The sequence below is a fragment of the Puntigrus tetrazona genome, chromosome 5, assembly GCF_018831695.1.
Source record: "Puntigrus tetrazona isolate hp1 chromosome 5, ASM1883169v1, whole genome shotgun sequence".
Classification (NCBI taxonomy): Eukaryota; Metazoa; Chordata; class Actinopteri; order Cypriniformes; family Cyprinidae; genus Puntigrus; species Puntigrus tetrazona.
In genome coordinates, this window is record NC_056703.1 from 23,740,404 (window position 1) to 23,766,498 (window position 26,095).

Consider the following 26,095-nt stretch of genomic DNA (forward strand, 5'->3'; position numbering starts at 1 on the left):
AAAAAGTTATAAACAAACATATTTGAAATCACACCATAAAATGTCTACTTCAAATCAAACTCAGGAGTAACCTGATAAGTCATCCGCGGTGTGTATCTCAGACAGCGCCGCTGGTGTAGTGGTATCATGCAAGATTCCCATTCTTGCGACCCGGGTTCGATTCCCGGGCGGCGCACATGTTTTTATCTGCAACTACAAACATTAAGGTGCATATCTCTACTTACTACCTGTTGTTATGTTCTGAACACTGCACACGGTGCACTTAAAATACTGTTTAATGAACTGTACAGCACTCGGGCGCGTATTCAAAGCTTGTTTTCTGTGCGCTTTGTAGTTCGTACGCGCATGCGCGCTTGCATTTCCGGTCCGGTTCCTCCGCCATCTTATGTCGCCTTTCCATTGTTCATAACTAGAGTCAGCCGAGGCGGCATTTCACATTTACTCTCATTATAACAGGTTTGGCGGAGAACAGAGAGGGTAACAACACTGGAAAGAGCGGGACACAGGCGGAACTCGAGATCATCTCAACATATACACAAGAGGATTTTCTCTCAGGGTTCGGTGTCTTAATTCGATCGGGAAAATATGATGGACGACGAGCAGCCCAAGACCCTGTACGTATACTGGCATTGCACGCCAACACTTCAGACAGCTAACTTCACATCATATAAACTCATTACTGTCGTTAAAAACGCGTTCCGGTTTGTCATTTAGCCCGTGCACAGTTGCTAGCGGTCTTGAGCGATGCGAAGGTAACTAACGTACAACCACAAAGCAGACGTGTACATCGTGTGCCTTAAACAAAAGCTCCGCTTTCTGGAATTAAAGGTGTACGTTATATTCGTCGCCGAGGACCGTTAGGAAAAGGACAGCCGTGTGGTTTCAAAGCGTTTCGTACCCCATGTGCTAGTTGTTGAGTTAATTCAGATAATTGCAGCAGGCCCGTCGAGGCCACGGCAGGGCCGCTCGCGCTCACACTGCTGTCTGTGTTTGAGTGTGTGTGTGTGAAGTTGCCTTGTACTTACTGAAAGCTCATTGTCGTTACAGCACAGCTAGACAAAGAGCCAGTCTGGTGTATTCACTCACGTGCGTGTAACGCTTCGCTCCCGTAAGAGCCGCGCGCTTACACGTTTCGCGCGCAGACGTGCGCGAATACAGCTCGTGAACGCGAAAACGGCGAATATTTTGGTCGTAGCAGACTTCTCGGTGAAAGAGAGAGCTTTTGTTGCTGCTCGTGAACGCTGGCCGGGCGCTCGTGCGTGCTCAGTTTTGTCATGTCTTTGTTTCAAACCTGTATACGCGACAATAAGCGGCTCGTTGCCGGATGACTAATGAGGTTTTTTTAAGGTTAAGTAACGGCCCGTGGGTCCTCGTGCCTACCTAATTCCTTTATAATGTAAATTAGCTGGAGCGCTGTAGCTCAGGTACGGATTTCGCGCGTGGACGCCTATAATTAGTGTCGAATTATAGATTCAAGTGCTTGTTTCTTATGTTTAGCATGTCACTCATTGTCGTTTGCTTCAACATTTTATTTTTTTTTTTGTCCAGGTATGTAGGAAACCTGTCACGGGATGTGACCGAGGCCCTTATAATGCAGCTCTTTGGTCAAATCGGCCCCTGCAAGAGCTGTAAAATGATTGTGGATGTGAGTATGAGAGTTGTGTACAGAAACTTTAATAATTTCAGCAAAAAAAAATGAAAAAAAAAGGATATATATATATATATATATATATATATATATATATATATATATATATATATATATATATATATATTTTTTTTTTTTTATTATAGATATTATTATAGATATTTCCCTTGAAGTGTATATGCAATGTATAACTTATTTTGCATTAGTAATTTTTTTTCTTGATTTATATATTTTTAGTATTCATTCTTTTCTCTCTGAGGTATATTTGCAAGGTTTCTTGCACCAGTAACTTTTTTTTTTTTTTTTTTTTTCCTTATCTAATATAATATCTCATAACCACCATTTATCTGCTTCTTGACCTAAACCGTAAACGTGCAATAAGAACTGTGAAGATAAGCGCCGTATGGCAGGAGTTGCTTTTGTCTAACCGACCCGTTTGCCTTTAGACGGCAGGTAACGATCCATACTGCTTTGTGGAGTTCTTCGAGCATAGGCACGCAGCGGCCTCACTCGCAGCTATGAATGGGCGTAAAATAATGGGTAAGGTAAGCTATCGTATCTACAGGGTGAGTTGGGCTGGGACGGGGGGTGGGACAGTTTAGATTTCAGCAGACTTTTAGCGAAGTGCACTCGACCACTTGAGTCTGAGGTCAACGTTAGCCTGTATGCTGGATGTGCAATGTGAACTGAGAGGGAGATTTTGACATTTTTCATCTTCCGGCCATACTTGTCTCATTATGTACTCATTTAATTAAAACATTAGTGCCAATAAAACAAATCTCATGCTTTTATGTGTGTTGGATGAAGCTCTTTGACATTTACGTTTTGTTTTTTTTTTTTTAAGTAAAGGCAGGAAATCCAATGTCAAACTGATTTATAACAGCCACTACCTTTTTAATTTTTTGTGGGACATAAGGGAGCATTTTTAGGATGGCCACACGTCAGTATTTTAATATGTAACATGTTCTTGTAATCGCAAATCAGGTTTTTCAGCAGCCTTTATGAACGGCTGCATGTTATTTAACTGTAATTAAATGTAAATAGTTTTCTTTTGAACTTTCTATTCAAAGTCTCTTGAGAGACTTCTTGGATTAAAAAGAGACTGTCCCCAAACTTAAAAACAGTAATTCGCGTTACATTGCATATTAACCCTTCATATACCTAGAATCTGACTCTAGAACAAGATTATACATTAGTCAAGTTAAGCCTTTTGCCTATTCAGTGGAAAATATTTTATCCTCAACAGGTAATGAAGGACCATTTGTGGAGTAATACAAGTTGGTAAATTCACTTGTTTAGTAAGTCCCTTGTTATTTGGACCTTTTTGCTGCCAAGTTGTTTTTTTTTCTTATTCAAATAAGTTTTTACTTGGACGGTGTGAATATTAGTATCGTCAGGTCTCCCTCCTCTCTGCTGTACATTCAGACCTCTAAAAGACTGATTTATTAATACATAGAGAGCAGCAGCTTAACCATATCTGTATCCTTTCTAATGTATTTGTTTTCCTCCCCATCCCTTTTGTCTTAGGAGGTAAAGGTCAACTGGGCTACATCACCAAGCAGCCAGAAAAAAGACACAAGCAGTGAGTTCCTCCTTCAATTAATGCCTATAATCTTAAAAAGGCCATATTTTGATTCATTGAGATGGTGCGTGCATTATATTCACTGAACGTCTGAATTATTGCGAACAAGGTGTCCGGTTAACTCTTGTGTGGTGTGCTTTAGATCACTTCCATGTCTTTGTTGGAGACCTCAGTCCAGAAATCACCACTGATGACATCAGAGCTGCCTTTGCACCCTTTGGGAGGATATCGTAAGTAAAATGACACGATGCATTAAGAAAATCCTAGTTTGTTTGTTTCTCAGTGAGTTGCATTCATATACTTTGAGTCTTTAGGCCTCATGCATTAATGCAAAAACACACCTAGAATTTTGCCCATTGCCATTTTATTAAATATTCTAGGATTCAAATTTCATGCAAACGTCGTCGTCTTTTTTTTTTCTCCCAATTTGAATACTTAAAATGGGGTTTTGCGATGAGCGGTTCGGTGTGCAGCAGTGTTAACATTTTTACTTCACCCTCAGTTTTGCATTTTGTTGTCCGTCTTTTCTCAACACACCCGACTTTTCTCCTGTTTTCTTAGAGATGCTCGCGTAGTCAAAGACATGGCGACGGGGAAGTCAAAAGGCTATGGTTTCGTTTCATTCTTCAACAAATGGGTGAGTCACGATCCCAACGTCAGGAAATGCAGGTTTTTAATCTAAGGGTGGGGAACATCTGCATTTGAATGCTTATCCCAGAAGCTTCTGCTGTGGCCGTGTGCTGATGTTCCTGTTGTGCTGGTTGTTGGCAGGATGCAGAGAATGCCATTCAGCAAATGGGAGGTCAGTGGTTGGGCGGCAGGCAGATCAGGACTAACTGGGCTACAAGAAAACCCCCAGCGCCTAAAGCGACCTATGAAAGTGAGTGTTCGTATGCGTTTAATACCTATCTGCTACTATTTTTAATCAAAAGTTGTTTAAAGCAACCATCATGAAATTGCTATCTAAATGTTAGCTCTGTCAAGCTAGAAAATACTACCATACCTTTAGAAACTTGGTAGACTAAACAAAATATTTTGCTGTAGAAGTTCTGCAGAGCATCTATTTATCATAATAGTAACTCACTGTTGAACTCCAAGAATAACCGAAGCATGTCTGGGTTCTTCCATCTATTTTTTTATTTTTTTTTTTCTACACAAAGCTTTTGCTTAATCCAAGTCATTATTTACGAAGACACGTTTTCATTCGATTCAAATATGGCATTGCAAGTCTAGTCACACTGGTTTAACCTTAATGATAGGACTTGCAAGAACATGTTTGGCAACGTCAATCCTGATTCAGCGTGTCTGGGAACAAGTGACTGCCTGCATGGGCCTCAGCTTTTGTAAAAAGATATTAACTTTTGTCTGAATTGTCTGAATCTTAAAATGATCACTCCGGCCCATCGGCTAATAAGCATTTCGTTAATCAATTTCACAGCAAATGCCAAGCACTTGTCGTTTGATGAGGTGGTGAACCAGTCCAGTCCCAGCAACTGCACTGTGTATTGTGGCGGAGTCACTACAGGCCTTACAGGTAAGCGTTTGCTGCCTTTTGGAAAAACCTATTTTGTGCTCTCATTCGTGCCTGCGGAAAGGCGATTTTGTAATGTGCTCCGCTTCCCTTTTTCTCTGAAGAACAACTCATGAGACAGACCTTTTCCCCATTTGGTCAAATCATGGAAATTCGAGTGTTTCCGGACAAAGGCTACTCGTTTGTGAGGTATGTCGATGTTGTTCCCTTGTAATGCGGTGGATACAGCTCTTAATGGTGGAGGCTGACGTGACGCGGTATGTCTCTGCAGGTTCAACTCTCACGAAAGCGCAGCTCATGCGATAGTGTCTGTTAATGGCACGTCCATAGAAGGGCACATAGTCAAATGTTACTGGGGTAAAGAGACTACGGACATGGTGAGCCCCATGCAGCAGGTGCAGGTACCCCAGGTATGCAGTGTGCTAATGTTGCGCTTTTAAAATCAAAATGGTTTCCTGATAATGTGTTAATGACTCACGGGCGCATGTTTTGATTCTTGTAGCAGAATAAGGTTGGTTTTGCTGCACAACCGTACGGCCAGTGGGGACAGTGGTACGGCAACGCACAACAAATTAGTCAGTACGTCCCTAACGGCTGGCAGGTACCCACTTACGGCGTGTACGGACAGGCCTGGAACCAGCAGGGCTTCAAGTGAGTCTACAGATCAACATGACCTCATTCTGAGTGACTTCAAAAGACTAGTCCGGTTTACTGCTTTAATTGAGAGTAGTAATATTAATAATCTGTTAATTTTGGCTATATTGGTGTAGGAGGGGGTGTACTTTTGGAAAAAAAAACTAAAAAATAAACTCCTTTAATCATCAGTTGTGTATACTTTGACGGGGAATGCAGTTAGTGGCTGACCAATATTTTTGAGCCCAGTGGTGTAGATGTGCAGAAGATCTATATAATCAATCAAATAAATAAGTACTTTACGTTTTATTTGTAAACTGCGCTGTATTTTAAAAATGTATTAATTTTTGAACTTATTGAATGTTTTATATTTTAGCAATTATATTCCGATATGGTTCTGAGACTCCGTTAACGGGGAAATTGAAAGACATGACGTGAATTTAAATTAATGCTCAAACGATTAAGCGTGATATAATGTTAACAAAATTGAGATCATTTAAAAGAACATGTACATAAAAATGCATAGTATACCTTTTTAAAAATTTATACATTTTGTTAATGTTTTACATAAAAAATTAATTTTCTTAAACATATACATGCATGTTTATTTATATACATATAAACGGTACACATAGTGTATAGTCTTCTGACAACTATGACAAACAACTTTTTAAAAAAGGAAAAAAATCTCCTTTGCATAAATGGTTAAACCACGCTATTTGTTCAGTGTTAAATTGTTCAAATGAGGGATTTCATAGATGCCACCAAACAAAACATTTTTTGATAAATGGGAGACTCGTCCGTTATGAAGGTCAATGACAAGTAGCTGCTAACGGCCCCTTTGTCTGGTAGTCACATACAGGCTGGCGCTGGGTGGCCCGGTGTGAGCGCCGTCAGTAACGGAGGTGTGGTGGAGCCTGCGCAGGGAGTCAACGGGACCGTGCTAGCCAACCAGTCCAGCATGGGCACTGCAGGATACCACACACACTGATGGAGCGACGGACAACTCTAGCACTCCACTGCGGCCGCAGCAGGGATCTACACACGACCCCCACCCCATTCTTAAAAACCCATCAAGATGCCTGGCCTGGGGAGGGTGTGCCATTTTTTTTATTTTTTTTTATTTTTTATTTTTTTCTTTTCTTCCCTGACCCTCCCCATCCTCCACATGTTATTTACTTTGAGTTTGAGACTTTGAGGCAGATCTTGCTCGTCATCGCGGGGTCTCGAGTTGCCCTACACTGGGATTAAACAACACACCCTGATACACAAACGTATTCAGACACATTAACACACACACACACACACACACACACACACACAACCACATAAACCCACAGTCTTCGGCCTGGTGTCCGACTGACTTATTCGAAGAGGACTATGCCATTTTTAACTCAAAGTACTATAAATAAAACAAAACAATAACTGCAACGTTTTCCATTTTGCTTTTTTGGTTTGTTTAGAGCGATTTCAGCTGCTGATTTTGTAATATATGAAGCTTTGCCTTTTTTCTTTTTTGGACTTGCCATTTTAAAAGCGAAATTGTTTTGAGAGGAGCGATGACACCAATGAATCGTGTGAAATGTCAATTTTTTTTTTTTTTTGGTTTATAAAATGAATAAAATGGATGTCAACTGTTGTATTTTTTTTAATTAGACATTCAATTTCTCAAACTGAACCAATTGCAGGGATGACTGCCACATTTTTTTCCTTCAAGGCAGATAAATATTGCACAATATTAATACGTTTTCACAAGAATTTGATGTTACTCAAATTTTAGGTATTTTGAATTGTTTTGCATTCCACTTTTTTTGAGGGCTTATAAGTACAGTATACCGTTCTGTATGTAAATAACCAAACAACTGTGTTCAACTGTTGGGACGCTATATAAAGAATTCAGATGTTGATTATGGATGCTTGCTTGCTTTTTTTTTTTTTTTTTTTTGTAGGTAGGTGGGAGGGTCCGGGGCTGGGGAGGGGTTTTTTTTTTTGGGCTTCACTGCAGCTATCTTTCAGCATTAGTGGCTCTGTTAAATGCTGGTCCATACGGTTTTAAGGATTCTTCCGGAGAACTCTTAGAGGAGAATTCGCTGTCTTGCGCTGCAACGAACGTTTTGTTAGAATTGCGATTAATTCTGTATGTAAAATTGAAATGTTGACTTTTTTTAATGAAATATTTAGTACCAAGACGAGAAACCTGAATGGATCAGAATTTTGCACTGTTGCCCATTGGAGTTTTAAAAGACGAGACCAATTGTGTTGCCTTATTTGAGTTGATTTCATTTGAAGAAACTGATGTTAATTAAACATAGGCAGTGCCTACGAGTAAATTGAGACCTTGTTTTGAGGGATTTTTTAAATAATGTTCATCCTATTACTGTGTTCTTGCTTTGTCCCATTAAAATACAGATGCGAACCAACATTTGTCTGTTCTTTTTTTTTGAACATTTATATTAAAATAATAGCAATAATAATGAGAAAAGCTTTATTAAGGGCCACCAGACAGATTTATGGAGCTAAGAACATTTATTTTTTAGGTGTTTTGAAATGTTTTTGCGTATTTGTAGATGGATGGATCTGAAACAAAGGTAGCTCGAAATTAAATTAAGTAGCAATGTGGTATGTTAAGTAAAAAATAAGAGATTTATTATTGTTTAATTATTTTACGTAAGCAATTCAAATGATCTAGTAAGTCCAGAAATGAAAACAACAAGCCAACGAAACTACGGAGGAAATGTTAATGAGCTAGAAAGTAATGAGAGTCGCTATTGACTTCAGTTCCCAGTGTGGTTTTGATTGGTCGCCTTCTGACCAATCCGGGAGCTCGTTACAGCCGCAGCGGAGAGTCTGTTTGTAAGGAGGAATGGCGACGGCCGCCGGAGCTCAGAAGTGAGGTCCTCCGCCGAGTCTGACCACTGAGCGCCCGCCTGGAGAGCGCCGCTGCACAGGTCGGCCCGTCTCTCATCATCATTTACTTAACTCTGTTCATCCGCTGTCACACACACCATGCTCAACTCAAATCAGCCTCGATGTTTCGGTGTCATTTGAATGCTTTGTTAACGTCACACTGTAGTACAGTGTAATTGCATGCCGACGATATTTTCGTATCGTTTGTGCAGATGTGCAAGTATAAGTGCCTTGTAGAATTTGAAGAAATGTTGAATGAATGTTTAACGTGTTTAGTCTTCGCTATTTAAATGTGCATAATGAAGTTAATCTATTATCATATAGACTTATATTGCCTAGTTTATTTATTTATTTATTTATTTTCTATCAGAGATCACACTTACCCAACAAAGTGCCATGGATTTTCAAATAAAGTAATACAGCTTTTTAGACATGTAATCCAATACCAGGGTTTCTTTTTTTTTTCTTTTTACTTATTTCTTTTTGTTGTTTTATTTTCTGTTTAACCTTGCACTGGCATTCCTATGTTATACCATCACTACACAATTCTAGCCTACAATTAGCCCCTAGTCCAAACAAACAAGTAAACCCATATTTTGATACTGTTCTTACTAAGTACAATGTACTAAGCAGCTTCTTTGATGTTGAATTAATTCAGACATTTTGTTTCCTTCAAAAGAACTGTAAGTAAATATCTATCCAGTGTTCTTTTTTGTCATATAAAGAATCTATCTGGATGGGAGAAACCTCCTCAAACGAGGCTATGAGTGAGTGAACTGTCTGAATGAATCAAACTGAATCATGGACAATTTTACACCTTTTTGCAAACCAGTACATGTTACATAGTAATCTCCACAGCGATACTTCGCTGGGGTTTATGCCTCAGTAAAAAGGCTGCCCTGTACCGTAGTAGCTATAAAGCAATTAAATGGTATTTGTTTAAGGCTCTCCCCGTGTTGATGAACAATAAAATTGTCCCGTGTCAATCTCGGTTTCAGTGCACATCAGCTAACAATGGATGGTTCGCTGGTAAACTCCGGAATACCACTGGCATCACAAACAGTGGTTTCCTCAATTACTCAAAGCTCTGGCAACTTGAGCGGGAAGCCTCGGGACAAGCGGAAGACTCCTGCATTTCTGTCCAACTTGGGCAAGGCTACCTTAAGAGGCATCCGCAAGTGCCCTCAGTGTGGCGTTTACAACGGCACCCGTGGCCTCAGCTGTAAGAACAAGGCCTGTGGAACCATCTTCAGGGATGGAGACCACGGAACGGGGCGTTTGAAGAAAGGGGCGTGCGAAGTGGTTCAAGTTGTGACAGACAGTGGAGGTGGCAGGGCTGGAGGACCGCAAGTGTTCTCTGTGCGTCAGCGGGGACGTGGCTCTGAACAGCGAGGCTTTGTTGAGCTAGTCCTCACGGATACAGCTATTACTACCGCAGATGGAACCCTGTTGACCCGTGTCAACCTCGGTCGCTGTTACATGCCCTCTTGCCAGCAACACGAAAGTGAGCTGACAGTAGAAGGTGGCCATCAGCAAGTGTCGCAACAATCCAAAAGTCCCTGTACCCATGTGAAGCAAGCCATGGAGTGTCAGACTCAAGCAACTCCTCTGCCACTCAAGAGCTCTGTGCTAGAGGCCCTAGTGGCCACTTCCCAGGCCAAGGAAGAGTTGTGGAGGCTGGCTACCGAAACACCAGGACCGCTGGTGCAGAGGGTCTCTAAAGGCACCCTAATAGTGAAATGCCAGCCAGGTGAAGCCCACCCTCTGGGACTGCTGCATCTGACAGTGACCGTATCTGGTGTTAAAGACAAATCTGTGGGTCTGGCTCCCTTTCACTGTGCGTGTTATGAACCAAATACCAATGGGGATTTAGGGGTTAGAAGTGGGGGTCAGTCTAATATCAACGAAGGAGAAAATTCCCACCAGCATAGTTTACCTGAGCGCTGCCTTCATTTCTATGCTTGTGTGTGTGCCTTCACAAGTGATGAAAAGCTGGCTTCTGAGTTTTCAACTTTCCTCAACTACAACATCAACGGTAAGTCCACCATTCAGATCCTAGGACTTGAACCACTGTTCTCTCACCTGGACAGCGATTTTTCAAGTGATCTAGAAGAGCTTGATTGTTTGGTTCAGGTGTGTTTGATTAGGATTGTAGCTAAAATATGCTGGACATTGGGTCTTCTGCAGTGGGCTGGAGACCTAGGATTTAGGTTGTCACCGATGATTAGCATCCAACTCCAATCGAACACACCTGAACAAGCTGGAGGCTGGTTGGAGGTAAACTCTGCGGGACGTTGGACCTTCAGGAGCAGATTTGGACACCCCTAGTTCAATCCTGGTCCTGGGGACTCATTGTTCAGCACAATTTGGAAATACAAAATGGATATGTAAACATTTTGTTTCATATTGGTGAAACTGTGTCCGAGTGTGGATAACTCTTGTAAATTTTGTAAAATGATGATGTCCCCACATCACAACTCTCCTTGACACCCTACATACCTATCTACTCTACTCTCTGTGACGGGATCACCCCACGTTATAGAGTTTTTAACATACTTTCAAAAAACCTTCATTATTGTTTATATTATTGCACATAATTTCTGCACAGGAGAGACTTGGTGGGTGTTGTTTCCAAAAAAAAGGAAATATATAAATATCGGCATCAATGAGTTGAAAAATATATGCATTTCGGATATGAACCCGACCCAGCTACCGGAGGACTACCATTTTGCAGAGTTTGGCTCCAATGCTAATCGCACACATGACAGCACCTTCGATATCTAGTTAGAAGAGGTCTATATGCAGTGTGTTGAGTGTTTTGCTATGTATCAGAGATGACTGTGAGAGTTATTATGCATGTCCAGGACTTCAGGAGAGGGCAGATGCCGCAGCGCTCAGTATGCCTGACTCTCAGCAGCACATTGAGCCTTCCATCTCTCATCGTTCCAAGAGGCTCAGATTTGTGGAGTCCTCTACAGGTAAGTTAAAGCTCATGGATAGCCCTGGCAGAATGTGTTAATCGCATCCAAAAAACATGTTTTTGTTTACAGTGTATGCATGTGTGCTGTGTACATATTTATTATATATAAATACATTTCAGAAAAATCTGTTGCGTTTATATAGTAAATTTATATTAAATTATTTGCAATACAAATTACGTGATTATAAATATAGACATGTAAATACATATATTTTCATACATAGATGTAAAGTTTTGAAAATACGTGTGCATTTATACATGCATAATAAATATACACAGAACACACATATATTATACAAACAAAAACTTTTATTTTGTGTGCAGTCAATCATGATTGTTTAACAGTACTGATTTTCATTCTACCTAATATCAACCTTTTACATCCATTTACATACTCTGTGTGCTCTCTGTATTTTAATACAGCCTCATTCAAAATAAAGTCTGAATCGATAAATTCATGTTTTAACTGCAGTGTCACCTGACAGAATCGCCACAGACGTAAGTTAAAAACAAATTAACTTTATTTTGGCTGTATTTACTTAAATTATTAGTCAGAGAAAGTTGACAATGTCTTATTTTTCTTGCTCACGGTCTACGCGAGGGTTACAGTCCACTAGAACCGTGTTTAATTTTCACCAGAATATTTCACAAACGGATACACGGAGAAGCAGGGAATTTTTTGCGAATGATGGATGACTGCATTTTGAGGAAATCTGAGCTTCCTTTTGGCCTCGAGATGAATCTCTTTCGGAGTCTGTTCTTCTCCACCCACTGAAATCTGTTGTTGATATCTAAATGCTGCTGTTCTGTAGTTACTGACCGTCTCCTCTGTAATCTGTTTTCCTCTTTTATTCTTTGGCTCTGTGGACCTGTCACTGTTTCACACAGCTTCCTTTGTGTCCTCCACGTTTCTTCTGGCTGTCAAAGATACTTCTGCTCCCACCCTAAACCAGCGCAAGCCCACTCACAGAAAACACTCAAGTTCTGCTGGGCTTGTGAACCCAGGTGCTGCCGGATACTTCCTCTCCTACACACTTTTTTTTCTTTGACTTTATTTCTGTATCCTTCCCGTGCTCTCGTTGTTCTTGAGTACAGATGTTGGTTGATTTTGAGAGACTTATGATCCCATTCCCCGTTTAAGTTTGAAACTATAATGAGGTATACATGGCTTTCATTATTGTAGTTTGTTGATTTTGATGTGTTTTGTGCGTTTGGGTGAATTAAACAGGAAGTAGCCAGCCTGTGGATGAGACACATGTGTCACTGGGTTTCCAGCAGTGGCTGGCCAGTGTTACAGAGAGGATCCATCAGACGATGCACTTTCAGTTTGATGGTAAGGGAATATTGGCCTGTAGAGAACATATCCAGATCACATTTCACTTCAATATTAAAAGACAAAAATTAACGAAGCAATGCCTATTGGTACACTCAAGTCATATACGAAGAATTGCATTTGCTAGATCACTGTGAAATTAAAAAGAAAATGTTTGTATATAAGAAAACTGGGGTGCAAGATTTCATATGCATTTACATATATTAACATTTAAAAATACACGGGACACAGATGAGATTTGATACTGACGGTTATTCTGTGAACAGGAAAGCCTGAGCCATTGGTGTTCCACATCCCTCAGGCTTTCTTCAATGCCTTACAGCAGCGTTTATCATTGGGCTCAAAGAAGAGACGACTCCCCAACTACACCACCAGTGAGTAGAATATCTGTTAGCCGTCTTACCTTACATTTACCACGTGCCAACCGTCTCATCTGACGATTACAAATATCGTTACACTTTGTTTTAATATTTTGTAATGTGTATGTGTTTTTAGCATTTGTGCGTAATGATGCTTTGCCTCTGGGCCCTTTCTCTAAATACACCTGGCACATTACCAACTTGATGCATGTGAAACGCATCTTTGATACCCCAGAGGTGTGTAGTGTTTTGCTGCCAGATCTTCAGTAATGGCCATAGCACGCGTGTCTCTAAATGATGGCACTCCGTTTGAACAGTTACCTCTAGAGCTCACTCAGAGCTTTGTGAAGAACAGCGACGGCACCTATTCACCGTACCGCTGTCGGGAAACTCCTCCTGATCCTGGATCAGACACCTGCCAATATTCACGCTCCAATAAACCTCTGGCCATCAGACCGCTGGAGCTACGTACCTTCCTCAGAGTGGGTAGGTGCATCTATTTATTTTTTTTAAGCTTATAAGATTTTGAAAGAGCACGAACATATGCTCCTATAGTGTATGGTGTGCCCCAATCTGAAGAAGACGGCACACCACACACAAACTGATTTTCATCCCGACGCTGAACGCTGGAAATCTTGCGAAATCTCTCGAGACTTGAGAATAAATATATTTTCCAGGACACGTTGTATAAACACTCTGTTGCAGACCCTGAATATCTGCTGTTCCGATCCATTGAGCTACGCCGCGACTGAGTTTGTTATTATGCTTCGGCCTTCTGTCAGCTCGCTTCCTGATTGGATATTGTTTTGTTTCACGTGATAATCTCCAGATGTCCAACTGTTCCTGTTAGTGTATGCATATGTGTTTCCATAACACCAAAATGCCATATTGTTTTCACTTTGTGTCGTTTTGTATATGTTTAAATATCCGTGGTGACTTATACCAACTTAATGTGACCTGACCTTATGATTTAACAGTCTACAATTTAGCTTGTTGTACGTAGATTTAACCATAAATATGTATTGGTTGATGCCGCATTTGACCACTTCGACATGTCAATGCGTTTGCAGTGATGGGAAAGTTACTTCGGAAATGTAATAGGTTACAGATTATAAATTACCCTATTTAAAATATAATTAGTAGACAAAAATAAAGCATAATGCATAAACACCCAAACCAGTCATATTTCTATCTGAATGAAAATAAAAAAAGTATCATAAAGGCTACCTAAAATGTAATCTAACAATGACCTAGTCAATATATCTTATAGTATAGACCCCTTTCATTTCGATTTTCCATAATTATGACTTCATTTGGATGAGGTTTGCTTAAGGGGATAATCATTATCATTCGATCCATCGTGCTTTATGACTAAAACACTGTGTTATTATTTCTCTCAGGGCCAGCTGAGCAGACAGAGCCGGTGCCCTTTGTGATCGAATGGATCCCAGACATCCTTCCGCACTCAAAGGTGGGAGAACTGAGGATCGGGTTTGAGTACGGTCATCAGCTGGGCAGTAAACCGGAGCACTGCAAGAAAGAGCTGAACAAACAGATGGCATCCCACGGCAGTGAAGACCCACTGTAGTAACACCTCATGCAGTTCCACATTTTGATGCACTTTAGATGAGAATGAGAATCTTATAAAGGTGCTACTCAGGAAAACGTTTAAAGTTTGCACGACAGCACTGGACATACAAATGTAAAATATTTATTATACAAGTGTAAAATTACAGTGTACCATGCTTTTTGTTCTGTACAATAATCTCACACAGGCATGATTTTGCCCTTTCTTGTTTTTCAGAAATCATGTGCATTAAAATGTTTGTGTTTACGTGTAAGAGACTGAGAGAACGCTGTATTCAGACTGATTAAAAAAAATATATTAAAAAAACTACATTTTATAGCTGATGACTATGACGGCTAAATTATTTTGTGAGTATAAATACGGGCAGCCATATTGCCCACCACTCGCCAGCTTCTTAGTGAAGAGGAGACAGAGCGATGAAGCCAGTCAGCAGATATGGGGAGGATTAAGAGGCCCCCACCAATGGGCGAATTTGGCCAGGATGCCGAGGTCACACCTCTACTCTTTTCAAAAGAAATCCTGGGACTTACCACAGAGTCAGGACTTAAATGTTTCATCCGAAAGTCAGTGCTTTGTGTCAGTGTCCCTGTCACTACATTGAGGCGTTAGGACCCACACAGAGCACAGGGTGAGCGCCTGCTAGCCTCTCTAACACCTCTTTCGGCACCGACCTAGTTTCCCATCCAGGTACTGACCAGGCACAACCCTGCTTAGCTTCAGCGGGCAAGCTTTTTTAGATCCTCCTAAAAGAACTGTGCACTGGTAAACATACTACAATATAATTCATACGCTGATTGCAAAATGCATACTTGCTAGACCCCCCCTGAAACAATGTCACGTGACAACAACGTAACATATTTGCATTAGGCTATTTAGACCTAAAAGGTGTTGAATATTTGTAGGAATAAGAGGTAGTAAATGTGGTGTACTGTGTAGCAGGATACGAACCGCCACTGCGTCGTGCTCGTTCTCCTGTCCAACAGATGGCGCTGATGAGCGCTCTGCCTGCGTTACCGTGTGTCTGCGAAGGAAGGGAGGACTGGCAGCTTAGAAAATAAACAAAAGACGAGCCCGGATTAATAAATGTTTTTGACGAAATCGAGAATCTTTTAATCGCGCGTTTGCAGTCTTTAGGTTGACCTATCAGCAACGGCTGTCCGACCGGCCATGAATCCCGACCTATCACTGCGTGTGAGCGTCTTCTCCGAACAAGGAGGAAGGAAATACATGGAGGATTTAACCGAGGTGATCGTGGAGCTCGAGCCCAGCGAGGATGAGCTGCGGGCAGCCGGGCACACCGATCCGAAGCCGGATCAGGAGCCGGTCTCTGAAAGCGACCCGCCGGACTGCGCGGACAAGCCTTTGCCCGTCACGGTAACGTGGAGGAACACGCTGTCTACCGACGAGAGCGACGGAACGGAGCCGGCGGCGGGGGACAGCAGGAGATCCGTCGCGTTCTTTGCCGTGTTTGACGGCCACGGAGGACGGGAAGCCGCGCTGTTCGCCCGGGACCATCTCTGGGACTTTCTCAAGAAGCAGCGGGGCTTTTGGTCGAAGGATTACCGGAAAGTTTGTGCCGCGATTCGCAAGGGTTTCATCGCATGTCACCATGCAATGTGGAAAAAGCTTCGTAAGAGCATTTTCTGATGTGAATGGTCTGACGTGTCCTCACGTTCATGCTTTTTTTAAATCGCCTAGCTAACGTTATGTGGTGATTAGCTCGGAGGATGTGGTTATGATGGTTTAAGACCTCGGAGCAGTTTATAACGACTAAAATCGCATGCGTGTTGGAATTGTTCTTAATATGGTTAGACAGAGATATACACACAGAGGCTGTGTTTGTTTAAATTAGCTGTCGGAATAATACACTTTTTAAAATTGGGCGCCACGCTATCTACTTACTGCAGAAAAGACGAAAAAACCCGACTGGACGCGCCGTACTGCGCATGCGCTGAATCTTGGTAAAACTGGTTAGACGCTGTCAGAGGTAATAAGCAAATGCACTATGTCGCATAAACCCTTTTCGGTAAAAATATGATTCTGTAAGTCATAATAATGAGGAACCTTCTCATAATTGTGACCTACTGCCTTAATATACCGATAAACTGTAACTTACCACAACTATGTACTTTGTACATCAAAATGATGGAAACGAAGCCATCAAGTTAAAAGTCATTACGTAATTACTTAACATTTTTATAATAACTAGAAATGTTCTCATAATGATTTGGCATGTTGTAGTAATTCAAAACCTTCATATCCACCTAACGGCTTATAACGACGACAAACCTGATAACGACCTAGCATTACATCTCTCTTAATCACTTGACATATCATAAAAATTAAAAAAAGAGTATTAATAGTTTTCCTAATAACATATAATATCATACTTTCTCATAATAATAACTTAGCATAGTTCATAATAACTTAGAAACGTTCAACAAAACTTTCTGCTAAGTATTATTAATGTACGCATGCGCAAACAGACTAGGTGGGTGTGATGGCCTGCTAGTGACATCTGCTGGTCAGCGTCTTGCCGCAGTCGTGGTTAACTGTGTTTTGGTTTGTTTTTTTCTTCAGCTGAATGGCCAAAGACATTAACTGGCCTCCCCAGTACTTCGGGCACTACAGCCAGTGTGGTGGTCATCAGAGGAGACCGCATGTTTGTGGCTCATGTCGGGGACTCGTCTGTAGTGTTGGGTGTGAGGGAAGACCCAGCTGATAAAGTCATCAAAGCTGTGGAGGTCACGCAAGACCACAAGCCCGAGCTCCCGAAAGAGAAGCAGAGAATTGAGGGACTGGGTGGCAGGTGAGATCTTGAAGTCATCGCGAAACGTGACTTGAAACAAATCAACTAACCATTACAGTTGTATTTTGGAAGACCACTTGATTTGCCTTTGTTTGTGTGAGCGTAGCGTGGTGAAGAAGTCTGGTGTAAACCGTGTGGTGTGGAAGAGGCCTAGGCTAACTCACAACGGCCCGGTCAGAAGGAGCACCCCGATCGATCAGATCCCCTTCCTCGCTGTCGCCAGAGCTCTGGGTAAACACTTAGCTGATTGTCCTTGATATCAGAATTGAGAGATTTGTCCTGCTTTTCTGTAATTTCTAGTTGGGCTTGGGCATATATTCATTGAAATATGCATGCACATCTAGTCAGTAAAGCCAGTTCCTTTATAAGTGGCAAAATCGCGTTCACTTTCACAGGTGATTCATTTGTGATAATTAACACGACTTTGTATAGCTTGTCTGTGATCTACGGCTCTGTGTGTTAACTGGCTTCCTTTTGAATTTACCTCTATCAGCGAACCAGCTTTACTGATGAGATGCGCATTAAAATATATATATCGCAGAGCACTAATTTCTGGGGTATTTTTAATAGCAAAGTTTAAGGTAAGCAAATATAATCTCCTTCCAGGTGATCTGTGGAGCTATGACTTCTACAGTGGTGAGTTTGTGGTGTCTCCCGAGCCTGACACCAATGTGGTGACCCTTGACCCTAAACGGCATCGATACATCATCGTTGGCAGCGATGGCCTTTGGAACATGGTGCCACCGCAGGAGGCAGTGACTGTGTGCCAGAGCCACGATGAAGCTGTGGTACAAACTTCTTCCTAACTGCGTGATATACCGCTATTTGTGTTAATATCTAAAAGCGCGTTTTACTCCCTGCAGGCACCTTTCGGGATGTCAGTTGCGCGTCGGTTGGGATGCCACGCATTGATGCGATGGCGCCAGCGCATGCTCCGTGCAGACAACACCAGCGTCATAGTCATCGCCCTTCCTGAGCCTGGCAAACCTCACCTACCTATGCACAGAGACGAGGTCATACTTAGCCTGGCAGAGGGCTCGCATTGTGACTTCGCAATAGGGTCCCGCTCCATCACACCACTCATCAAGGTACAGTCACTAACATCACAAAGCTACACTGTAAAGACAGGCTGAAAAAAAGGAAAGAAAGTATAAGTCAGTACTTAAACTAGTACAATTTTACTGTTCTTTATAGAAATTTGGATAACATAGCAAAAATCTTGAATACACTTTTATTATTGAACTGTTTGGGGAGGTAAAAACTAAACTAAAAAATAATAATAATAATAATATATATATATATAATATATATAATAATAATATATATATATATATATATATATATATATATATATATATATATATATATGATAAATGTTAACACGTGTAGAGATATTAGCATGCATATTGCATGCTTATTAGTCCTTATAAAACATGTATTAATGCCTTATTTTGCATGACCATATTTTATTATTACCATTATTTCCATGTAATCCTACCCCATTCCTAAACATTACCACCTTACTTTTAATAAGCAGACAGGTTTATTCAAGGAAAACTCTTAATTAACAGTGAACGTGTTCCCTTATTCCAAAGTGTTGCCACATATAGAAATTAAATAAAATTATTAACTCTAATAACAATTAAAAATAAACAATGCCTTTAAAAACTTTACTATTTTCAATCAAGTAGACTTTGCATTACAGTAATAGAACAAGGAGTGTCTTTAGGCTGTTACCGCTATGATTTGTTCAGTGTACAGGTATTTATATTTTTAGTTTGATCAATGCTGTGATTATCGTTGTGTCGGTAAGTAATAGTGATAATTTCACTTCTACGTTTACAGTGAAACGCTTTTTGTAAAATTTGGCCATCTTCGCAGCACAGAAAAATAGGGCTGTCTGCATATTTGATTAACTGTTAGTCTACGAGAAGAGGCTCGGTCGATGTAAATTCTATTAGTCGCTCAGTCACAGATAAAAATCCACAGGATGTGGTGAGGTCACGCAGTCCATGACGGACAGATCATTAACGGTCATACAGTACATTGGCCAGGACATCCAAATGCTGGACTACCATCAATTTTAGGTTATCATCTTAAATATGTTAGTAGCAGCAATTTTACAGTCTAATGTTAACCTAGAAAAATCTGTTCGGAGAGCTGAAGATGAACAGGAGCACTCACTGCAAGACAGATGGAGGCGCCGGTGCACTCACTTCTTCATTTTTGGTCAACCAGATAAGAGTAATGCATCTATTGGATCTGTAAAAACTGGTTGCTCTCCAAATAACAACAAAATATGGTGCTTTTGTAAGTAATGAAAGCAAACAGTATGCCTTTTATATGAAAAATGTATTTATAGAGATTCAATTTTTTACTTTTCCACATATATTCTTAGATTTTACAATCTGTATGAAACAGAAGATGAAGTCACCATCCCTGACCCCTCAACCCTGCAGAACTGGATGCACCTAAGTCGTAAAACAAAGCGAGAACTAGTTTATCAAAAAATACTCGTTAGCTTCTGAGGTTTGCTGTGGCTAGCTGCATGTAAGCGTATATTCGGCTCATTATTATGATTTAAATGCTTTATTAAAAAACATGTGATTACTGTTAAAAATGAACAAGTTGACTGGAACAATTTTTAGTTCAGGGGCAGCCCTAAAAAAAACTCAATTCAGTTGTTTATTAAAATTCTATAGAGAAAGCGAGTCACTGTCAATCACTTTCAGTGCATGCTCACGCAGCTGTGCACTTTTTCCAGATCTCGTAATCAAGACACTGCTCGAGTCTCTTTACATCGCGTCTACACTTTGTTGGTGAGTCAGGATTTGTAAGCGTGCGGAGCTCAGTTTTAAGTTGAGCACTGTCTTTTGGAGCATTGTTGAGCAGATTTTGACTCTGAATAAATGAAAAGCCTGTAACCGTCCGTTACGTTTCTGATCTCGACGGACACGTCAGAACATCTTCAGAGCGCAGATGTATGTTGGTCATTATTCAGTTCTACTGCGAGAAGTATGGTATTATCACGTTTGAACAGTTTGGTTACCGGCTTGGTACTGAAGTACCGTTACACTACCCAGCCACTTCAAGCAGACTAAATCAGTAGTTCATGATACGCTTGAACTTCAAGAGATTTTTGTACACTGTCCAGGTTCACGGCCAATCAGAAGCTTATAGATAAGACTTTTTACAGAGTTCCTGCTCACGTTAGCCACACTTTGGCTCCATGCCCACCAAAAGAGAGTCTGACGTGCTGCTCATCGGCCCTGCCTGCTTTTCTCTTTATCCTCACACTCCTATCTTTCTCTCTCCCCGATCGAGGCCTCCATTGTCAGAGCAGTTCCGATGGAAGCCATGTCTGCGTGTTTGTTTGGCCCCAGCGTGTTTGAAGCACGGCTCCTCCAGCTGCTCTTGGCTGTTTTGCTTTGGCTTGGAGAGCTGGAGAGTGGACAGATGTTTGTGTTTTTAATCCTTTTAAGTGGAGTGGATTTGAGGTTTTGGGAGGCCGCTTTGATCGTTTTTCCTGTTTGCTCTTCTAGTGCTGTTATGATTTTGATAGAGGGGAAATGAAAAATAGAGAACAGGGCAAGAGAATGTAAAAGAGCAGCCACGATGTGTTTCCCCTGTTGTAGTGATGAAGACCAGACTTTAGACTCGCTTTATTTGTATTTTGTTGTTGGCATTTGTTTGCAGTTTTAGTCCTTTCCATTTCTGGTATTTCCTGTTTTTTATTTTTAACATTTTTTTTTTTTTTTTTTTTTTTTTTTTTTTTTTATAATATATTTTAGGATTCCTAAATATTACAGTTCTGGCTGATAACTATTTTTATGAATGTAAACATGGGGCAAAAATGAATGTGAAGTTTAAAAAAAAAAAAAAAAAAAAAAGATATAGGGTAAAGTACAGTACATTGTATGTTCTTTGTGTCAGTTTATATTTGTTTACCAAGGATGCGTTAACTTATTCAAAAGACTGTAAAGCTTTTTACATAATTAAAAAAACAATTATTGCAAATAAATGATGTCAATAGTGTATTCACTACACAACGTTGTAGAAGCTGTAAAAAAAAAAAGCTACAAAAATTGACATTTTAGAATGATTTCTTATCAATTAAATTGTAATAATATTTCATGATTATATTGTAGTATAAGTAGTGCTGTGAAATGTTTACTGCGTTTCCAATTGTTTACATACATAATATATATATATATATATATATATATATATATATATATATATATATATATATATATATATATATATATATATATATATATAATATGCACACACACATATTTATCTTGAGTATATGCATGCGTATGCGTGTGTGTGTGTGTGTGTGTGTGTGTGTGTGTGTGTGTATATATTTTATTTATTTTTTGTATGAATATATGCATGCATGTATTTTTTTATTTTGGATGCTATTAACCATGTGACACCACTAAATATAATATTTTTGCAATATAACATTAATTTAACAATTATAATAACTCCTATACTACCTGTAATTATATTATATATAATTATATGCCAAATATAGGCTGATTACTGCTGTTTTCTTTTTTTATTTAATTTTTTTACATTTAAAATACCTATTAAAAGACATTAAAATATCTCTAAATAGTCTCTAAATTAAACTGTCAGGTTTCTCAAAATGACTGCTACCTTGGCATACTTCCCGTCACTGGTACTTTGTAATAAAATGTTAATGATAGTATCAGAAAATGACCATGCATGCGTTTGACCCTTTACAGACCCCAGATCCCGACCTGTCCTCAGCCAGCAGCGAGTCTTTGCCTGCGCTGGAGAGGAGGAACGGTTTGTCAGGAGTGAGTCTGAGCGCAGAACCCCTGTTAGAGGAAAACCTCCCTTACACCGAGCTCACGGACAAAGCTGTGTGCCCCAGCGAGGGTAACCGGACCCCAGAGACGCCCCTGTCCCCACCGGATGTGTCGAGCCCGGTGGGGAAGAGGCCCAGACGGAGCCCCCTCACCTTAAGCAGCTCCCGCCGGAGGACTAGTGAACGCTCCGTGCCCAAACGCAACGCCGGAAAGAGTCCCAAACGGACCCCCAGCGTCCCTATACTCCAGCCCCGCAAAGCAACCCTCTGCGTCTGCTGAACTCCTCCATCAGACTAATACTAAGACGACGTACATCCTGGTTTCTGATGCTCTGCATGGTCACAAGAATAAATAACTGCTATTGTTTCTGTCCATGTTTTTACTTTGTGCCACTGTTTCTGTTTGTAATGTAGTTTTTTTTGTCTCTTTATCATTGTATTTTTCTTTCATTTTAATGGTGTAAAGGTGAGCGTAAAAAAAAAAGAAGTCCTTTTTAGCAATCAGATTTATAGTAATTTTATAAAACAAATGCTGATCAAAGGAATATTCATTTAAAGGATGTATCTAATCTTTTAAATTAAGCAGCGTTATTCATCTCCGTCTTTAAGATTTCATGAAATGCCTGTACAGATTTTCTGAAAATGACCAAATAGTTGGAGGTATACAAAATATATTTTTATACTTGTTATATTTTTCAAAATATCAAATTTTCTCGCCCCACATTGCTTGTGTGCACATTTGCCCTTGCCAATATACTTTATTGTTTGTGCATTAAATATTCACACCGGTATTCAATGTATTTGTTAGCGTTGTCCCGACTTTCTCATTTTGAGTTGCTGCGTATTTTTTTGTTTTCAGAGAGCATGAGTTAAGACGCATCTAAGACGTATCTCTGATCATCGGACTAATGTATTTATTTTCTTTTGATAACGCTTGAGGATTGCATGTTCTGTTATATCCTTAGAAACCGTCTTTTTCTTGGAGCGTTTTGTTTCTTGACTGTTCACCTTTTCCGTATGTATTTCGGTATCGTAAGTTATTTAATATCGATAATGTCTGTTAATGTAAAGCAGATAACATCTTCCAACACCAGTTCCAGAGCTAACGTGAAGTGTGTTTATGAGCCGATGTTTAGACGAAGGTGTGTACAGCACGTTTTTGACGGGATGTTTGTCGCCCCGTGTTTTGAGACTTTGCCTTTTCCGAGGAGATTTTCCAGTAAACTGTCAAGGTGGATAATAAGTGATGTTTTCATGGTGTTTTTACCCTTAGAGATGAACTTTCACTATGTGTTATAGTGGCAGCTTTGGTTTGACTGCTCATGTGATGTTGCCTGAATGACAGTGGCTGTTTGATGGATGGTTTCTTTCAAAAAAAAAAAAAAAAAAAAAAAAAACATATTTCCAACACATCTACGAAGGCCCTAGATAATGACATTTGAGAGATAGAGGAAACGTAAATGATATCGTTTAGATCGGATTCTGCATGTTAAAACCTGTAGAGTGTGATTTATATTATTTTTAATTTTTGTACCCTTTTGTTCCCTGCCGAAAGCGGTGGCGATGTCAAGTTGTAATATCTCCTTCAACAGGGACAGTTGGGCTTCGTGGAGGCTTTCCTCTTTCACTGTGGTTTTCTGAAATGGGTGATCGGTTGGATTTAACTGTATCTCTCTTTAAAAGGGGATGGAGTATTAGTATATTGGATGCTGTCTTGTTCAGGGTTTGGTTTATTTTTTTGGAATTGCAATAAAGAGATGCTCTGTTTTGTGTTTAAATAGTTACGTCTTGCTTTTCTGTGTGTCCTTTTTCTTAAGAACCTGGAAGCGTTTCCCGAACTCCATAATTAGCATTAGCATTAGCATAAACCGCAAAGAATGAGTTAAACATATAATTAAATGCAATTTAGAGGTTACTAAGTTTATATATTTTAGCAGAACTGGTGTGTGTTCGCGTCATTGTGTGTGTATCACCGCTAGGTGTCAGTCAGTACTAGTTAACGAGACTGAAAGCCGAGTATCGTGAGCGTTCACCGCTGAACGGTTCTCTAGAAAGCTAATCTGAGAGCGTGAGTGATGGAGACATACTCCTGACAGCAGCTAAACCCACACCCTCCGTAATGGTGCTAAACCGACAAGAAAACGCTTGTGATCTGCTCCTCTTGAGTGAGCGCGTTCAACTCGATGAAGCGCCTGTTCGGAACCTCCTCAAAAGGAAAACATAAATAGCATAGCAAAGTGGGTTTAGGTTTAAAGCTCGTTTTTATTTACTTCAAATCTAAACACGAACGTCCTCATAAAGGAACGTATAGCCTAAGTTAATAAGACGCAACTTCAGCAGCATCTGAGGGATGTGTGTGTTTGTTTACGGGCTTCATTTCATTGTGACTAGACGTTTTAGCATTTCAGAAATAACTTGTCCTTATTTAGATATTAAACAAAGCTTGAGAACACGTCCGTTCACGTGACGAATTGTGACAAGCGTTCATAAAAAAGGGTATCGTGCACCGAGCGTTCATAGACAATAGAGCATTTATTTACTCGTTTAATTAAAAACGGATGAATGAATAAACGAATACGTGCATACATAAGCAGAACGTTTTCTTCAAGGGTGTTTGCTGAGGATTAGTCTGTGATTAGTCTTTATTAAATCTGAAGATCGTTATGTAAAACGCTTTCTATAGACTTCTATTACTTTTACTGATCAAACAATATTTTCAATGCCTTAACCCTAAACCTACCCCTTACGGAAAATCTCTTTGCAGTGTTACGCTTTCAGATAAACATCATTTACTATTTTTTTCTCTCTCATTTGTCCCCACACAGGTTTTGCTATCGTTGTGGGGGCCGGGCACATTTGGTCCTCACAATGAAGCAAAATCAAGTACACACACACACACACACTATACACATTACACATCACATTACCAGTCTGTCATGATATTATGAAGAATTACACCGAGATAAAGTGTATGAATTGTGTGAGTGCTTGAAGTAATCTCAGTATTCTGCGCATTAATGCCCTTCTTCACTGGACCGAGTCTTAGTAATGTAATGGTTATCAGATTTACATCAGTTGACCTGACGGACAATGGTGCAAAGTGAAGAGATTAACCCAGAAAAACAATCCCACATTGTAAAGTCCTTGTATCTGAAGCCCACATTACATTACAGTGCCTTGGGCCGAGAGATTGGCGTCACACCTGTCACTGCCTCAGACTCTCTATGTATTAGTGCACTATAAAGCTACTATAAGCTTTCCTGTTGGGTTTGCTGAGAGCTGTTATTATCATCTGGGAGAGCTGAGAACTACGAGTGATAGGCTTAAAATGCCAGCTGAAAGAGCGAAACCGGTCAGTGTCACAAAAAACAGTGACTAATAATGTTTTAAAGTTTTTGTTCATTTATTATTTATTCATTTTTTTATATATTCAAAAATGTAATCGATGTATGCAGCACACCTCTTATATGATAAGAATGTTATTTAATATTAAATAATTATAAATATATAATTATTTTAAATAAATTCAAATAATTTAATACTACATTTTTGGTAACAAAATAAAAATGTTAGAACAAAACAGCTCACAACGAAGAACAACACTTATATACGATATAACATATAATATAATACATGTCAAATTTTCATTCAAATAATCAGGGTGTTTTTGTACGTTTTTCAGCAAACATAAATACAAAGAGTTTTTTCAAAGTACGAAGTACAAACCTTTCTTCCTGTGTGTGTGTGTGTGTTTTAAATATCATGCACATTCTTATTAGTTACTAATTTCCATAAACAGTAATGGAAAAGCTGTACATAAAAACATCTATGAAATCCAAACCACACTCCATTAAAATAATCATTACTATGACATTGAAAATC

At 39.9% G+C, this 26,095-nt stretch overlaps 3 protein-coding genes and 1 non-coding gene across 7 annotated transcripts; all 4 read left to right on the forward strand.

The window, feature by feature from the left end:
* Positions 1–104: 104 nt before the first annotated feature.
* trnag-ccc lies at positions 105–175 on the forward strand. Its single transcript has one exon. It is a non-coding gene; the product is annotated as a tRNA-Gly (tRNA).
* Positions 176–361: 186 nt separating this feature from the next.
* tia1 (TIA1 cytotoxic granule-associated RNA binding protein) lies at positions 362–7,814 on the forward strand. The gene is made up of 12 exons (XM_043239405.1): positions 362–614; positions 1,549–1,645; positions 2,095–2,193; positions 3,176–3,230; positions 3,373–3,460; positions 3,792–3,867; positions 4,002–4,110; positions 4,669–4,764; positions 4,866–4,950; positions 5,033–5,171; positions 5,264–5,412; positions 6,247–7,814. The coding sequence occupies exons 1-12, from the start codon at positions 586–588 to the stop codon at positions 6,383–6,385; spliced, it is 1,161 nt and encodes a 386-aa protein (XP_043095340.1). The 5' UTR covers positions 362–585; the 3' UTR covers positions 6,386–7,814.
* A 409-nt stretch (positions 7,815–8,223) lies between these two features.
* On the forward strand, positions 8,224–14,814 carry c5h2orf42 (chromosome 5 C2orf42 homolog). 4 transcript variants are annotated; one of them, XM_043239356.1, is made up of 9 exons: positions 8,224–8,342; positions 9,300–10,336; positions 11,166–11,279; positions 12,170–12,286; positions 12,510–12,614; positions 12,881–12,988; positions 13,110–13,210; positions 13,291–13,459; positions 14,374–14,814. In XM_043239356.1, exons 2-9 carry the CDS (start codon positions 9,316–9,318, stop codon positions 14,559–14,561), a joined length of 1,923 nt encoding a protein of 640 aa, XP_043095291.1. In that variant the 5' UTR covers positions 8,224–8,342; positions 9,300–9,315; the 3' UTR covers positions 14,562–14,814. The 4 variants fall into 4 exon arrangements, 3 of the variants coding, with proteins under 3 accessions (XP_043095291.1, XP_043095293.1, XP_043095292.1); XR_006250991.1 differs by lacking the exon at positions 13,110–13,210 and having other exon boundaries at positions 8,239–10,336; positions 14,374–14,511; XM_043239358.1 differs by lacking the exons at positions 12,170–12,286; positions 13,110–13,210 and adding an exon at positions 11,754–11,779 and having other exon boundaries at positions 8,239–10,336.
* Positions 14,815–15,558: 744 nt separating this feature from the next.
* Positions 15,559–23,997, forward strand: ppm1db (protein phosphatase, Mg2+/Mn2+ dependent, 1Db). Its single transcript, XM_043239376.1, has 6 exons — positions 15,559–16,191; positions 17,142–17,370; positions 17,477–17,601; positions 17,977–18,158; positions 18,234–18,458; positions 22,128–23,997. The coding sequence occupies exons 1-6, from the start codon at positions 15,729–15,731 to the stop codon at positions 22,491–22,493; spliced, it is 1,590 nt and encodes a 529-aa protein (XP_043095311.1). The 5' UTR covers positions 15,559–15,728; the 3' UTR covers positions 22,494–23,997.
* The last annotated feature ends 2,098 nt before the right edge of the window (positions 23,998–26,095 follow it).

What these genes read in the sequence shown, in the direction of transcription:
- tia1 (XM_043239405.1), top strand. Translation starts at nt 586, where the DNA reads ATGATGGACGACGAGCAGCCCAAGACCCT. An exon ending in CCAGAAAAAAGACACAAGCA is followed by an intron (nt 3,231 to 3,372) that starts GTGAGTTCCTCC and finishes GGTGTGCTTTAG; the next exon opens with ATCACTTCCATGTCTTTGTT. An exon ending in TGGAACCAGCAGGGCTTCAA is followed by an intron (nt 5,413 to 6,246) that starts GTGAGTCTACAG and finishes TTTGTCTGGTAG; the next exon opens with TCACATACAGGCTGGCGCTG.
- c5h2orf42 (XM_043239356.1), top strand. Translation starts at nt 9,316, where the DNA reads ATGGATGGTTCGCTGGTAAACTCCGGAATACCACTGGCATCACAAACA. An exon ending in CCTCAACTACAACATCAACG is followed by an intron (nt 10,337 to 11,165) that starts GTAAGTCCACCA and finishes ATGCATGTCCAG; the next exon opens with GACTTCAGGAGAGGGCAGAT. An exon ending in TGCTGGGCTTGTGAACCCAG is followed by an intron (nt 12,287 to 12,509) that starts GTGCTGCCGGAT and finishes TGAATTAAACAG; the next exon opens with GAAGTAGCCAGCCTGTGGAT.
- ppm1db (XM_043239376.1), top strand. Translation starts at nt 15,729, where the DNA reads ATGAATCCCGACCTATCACTGCGTGTGAGCGTCTTCTCCGAACAAGGA. An exon ending in TGCAATGTGGAAAAAGCTTC is followed by an intron (nt 16,192 to 17,141) that starts GTAAGAGCATTT and finishes TTTTTTCTTCAG; the next exon opens with CTGAATGGCCAAAGACATTA. An exon ending in CCATCACACCACTCATCAAG is followed by an intron (nt 18,459 to 22,127) that starts GTACAGTCACTA and finishes GACCCTTTACAG; the next exon opens with ACCCCAGATCCCGACCTGTC.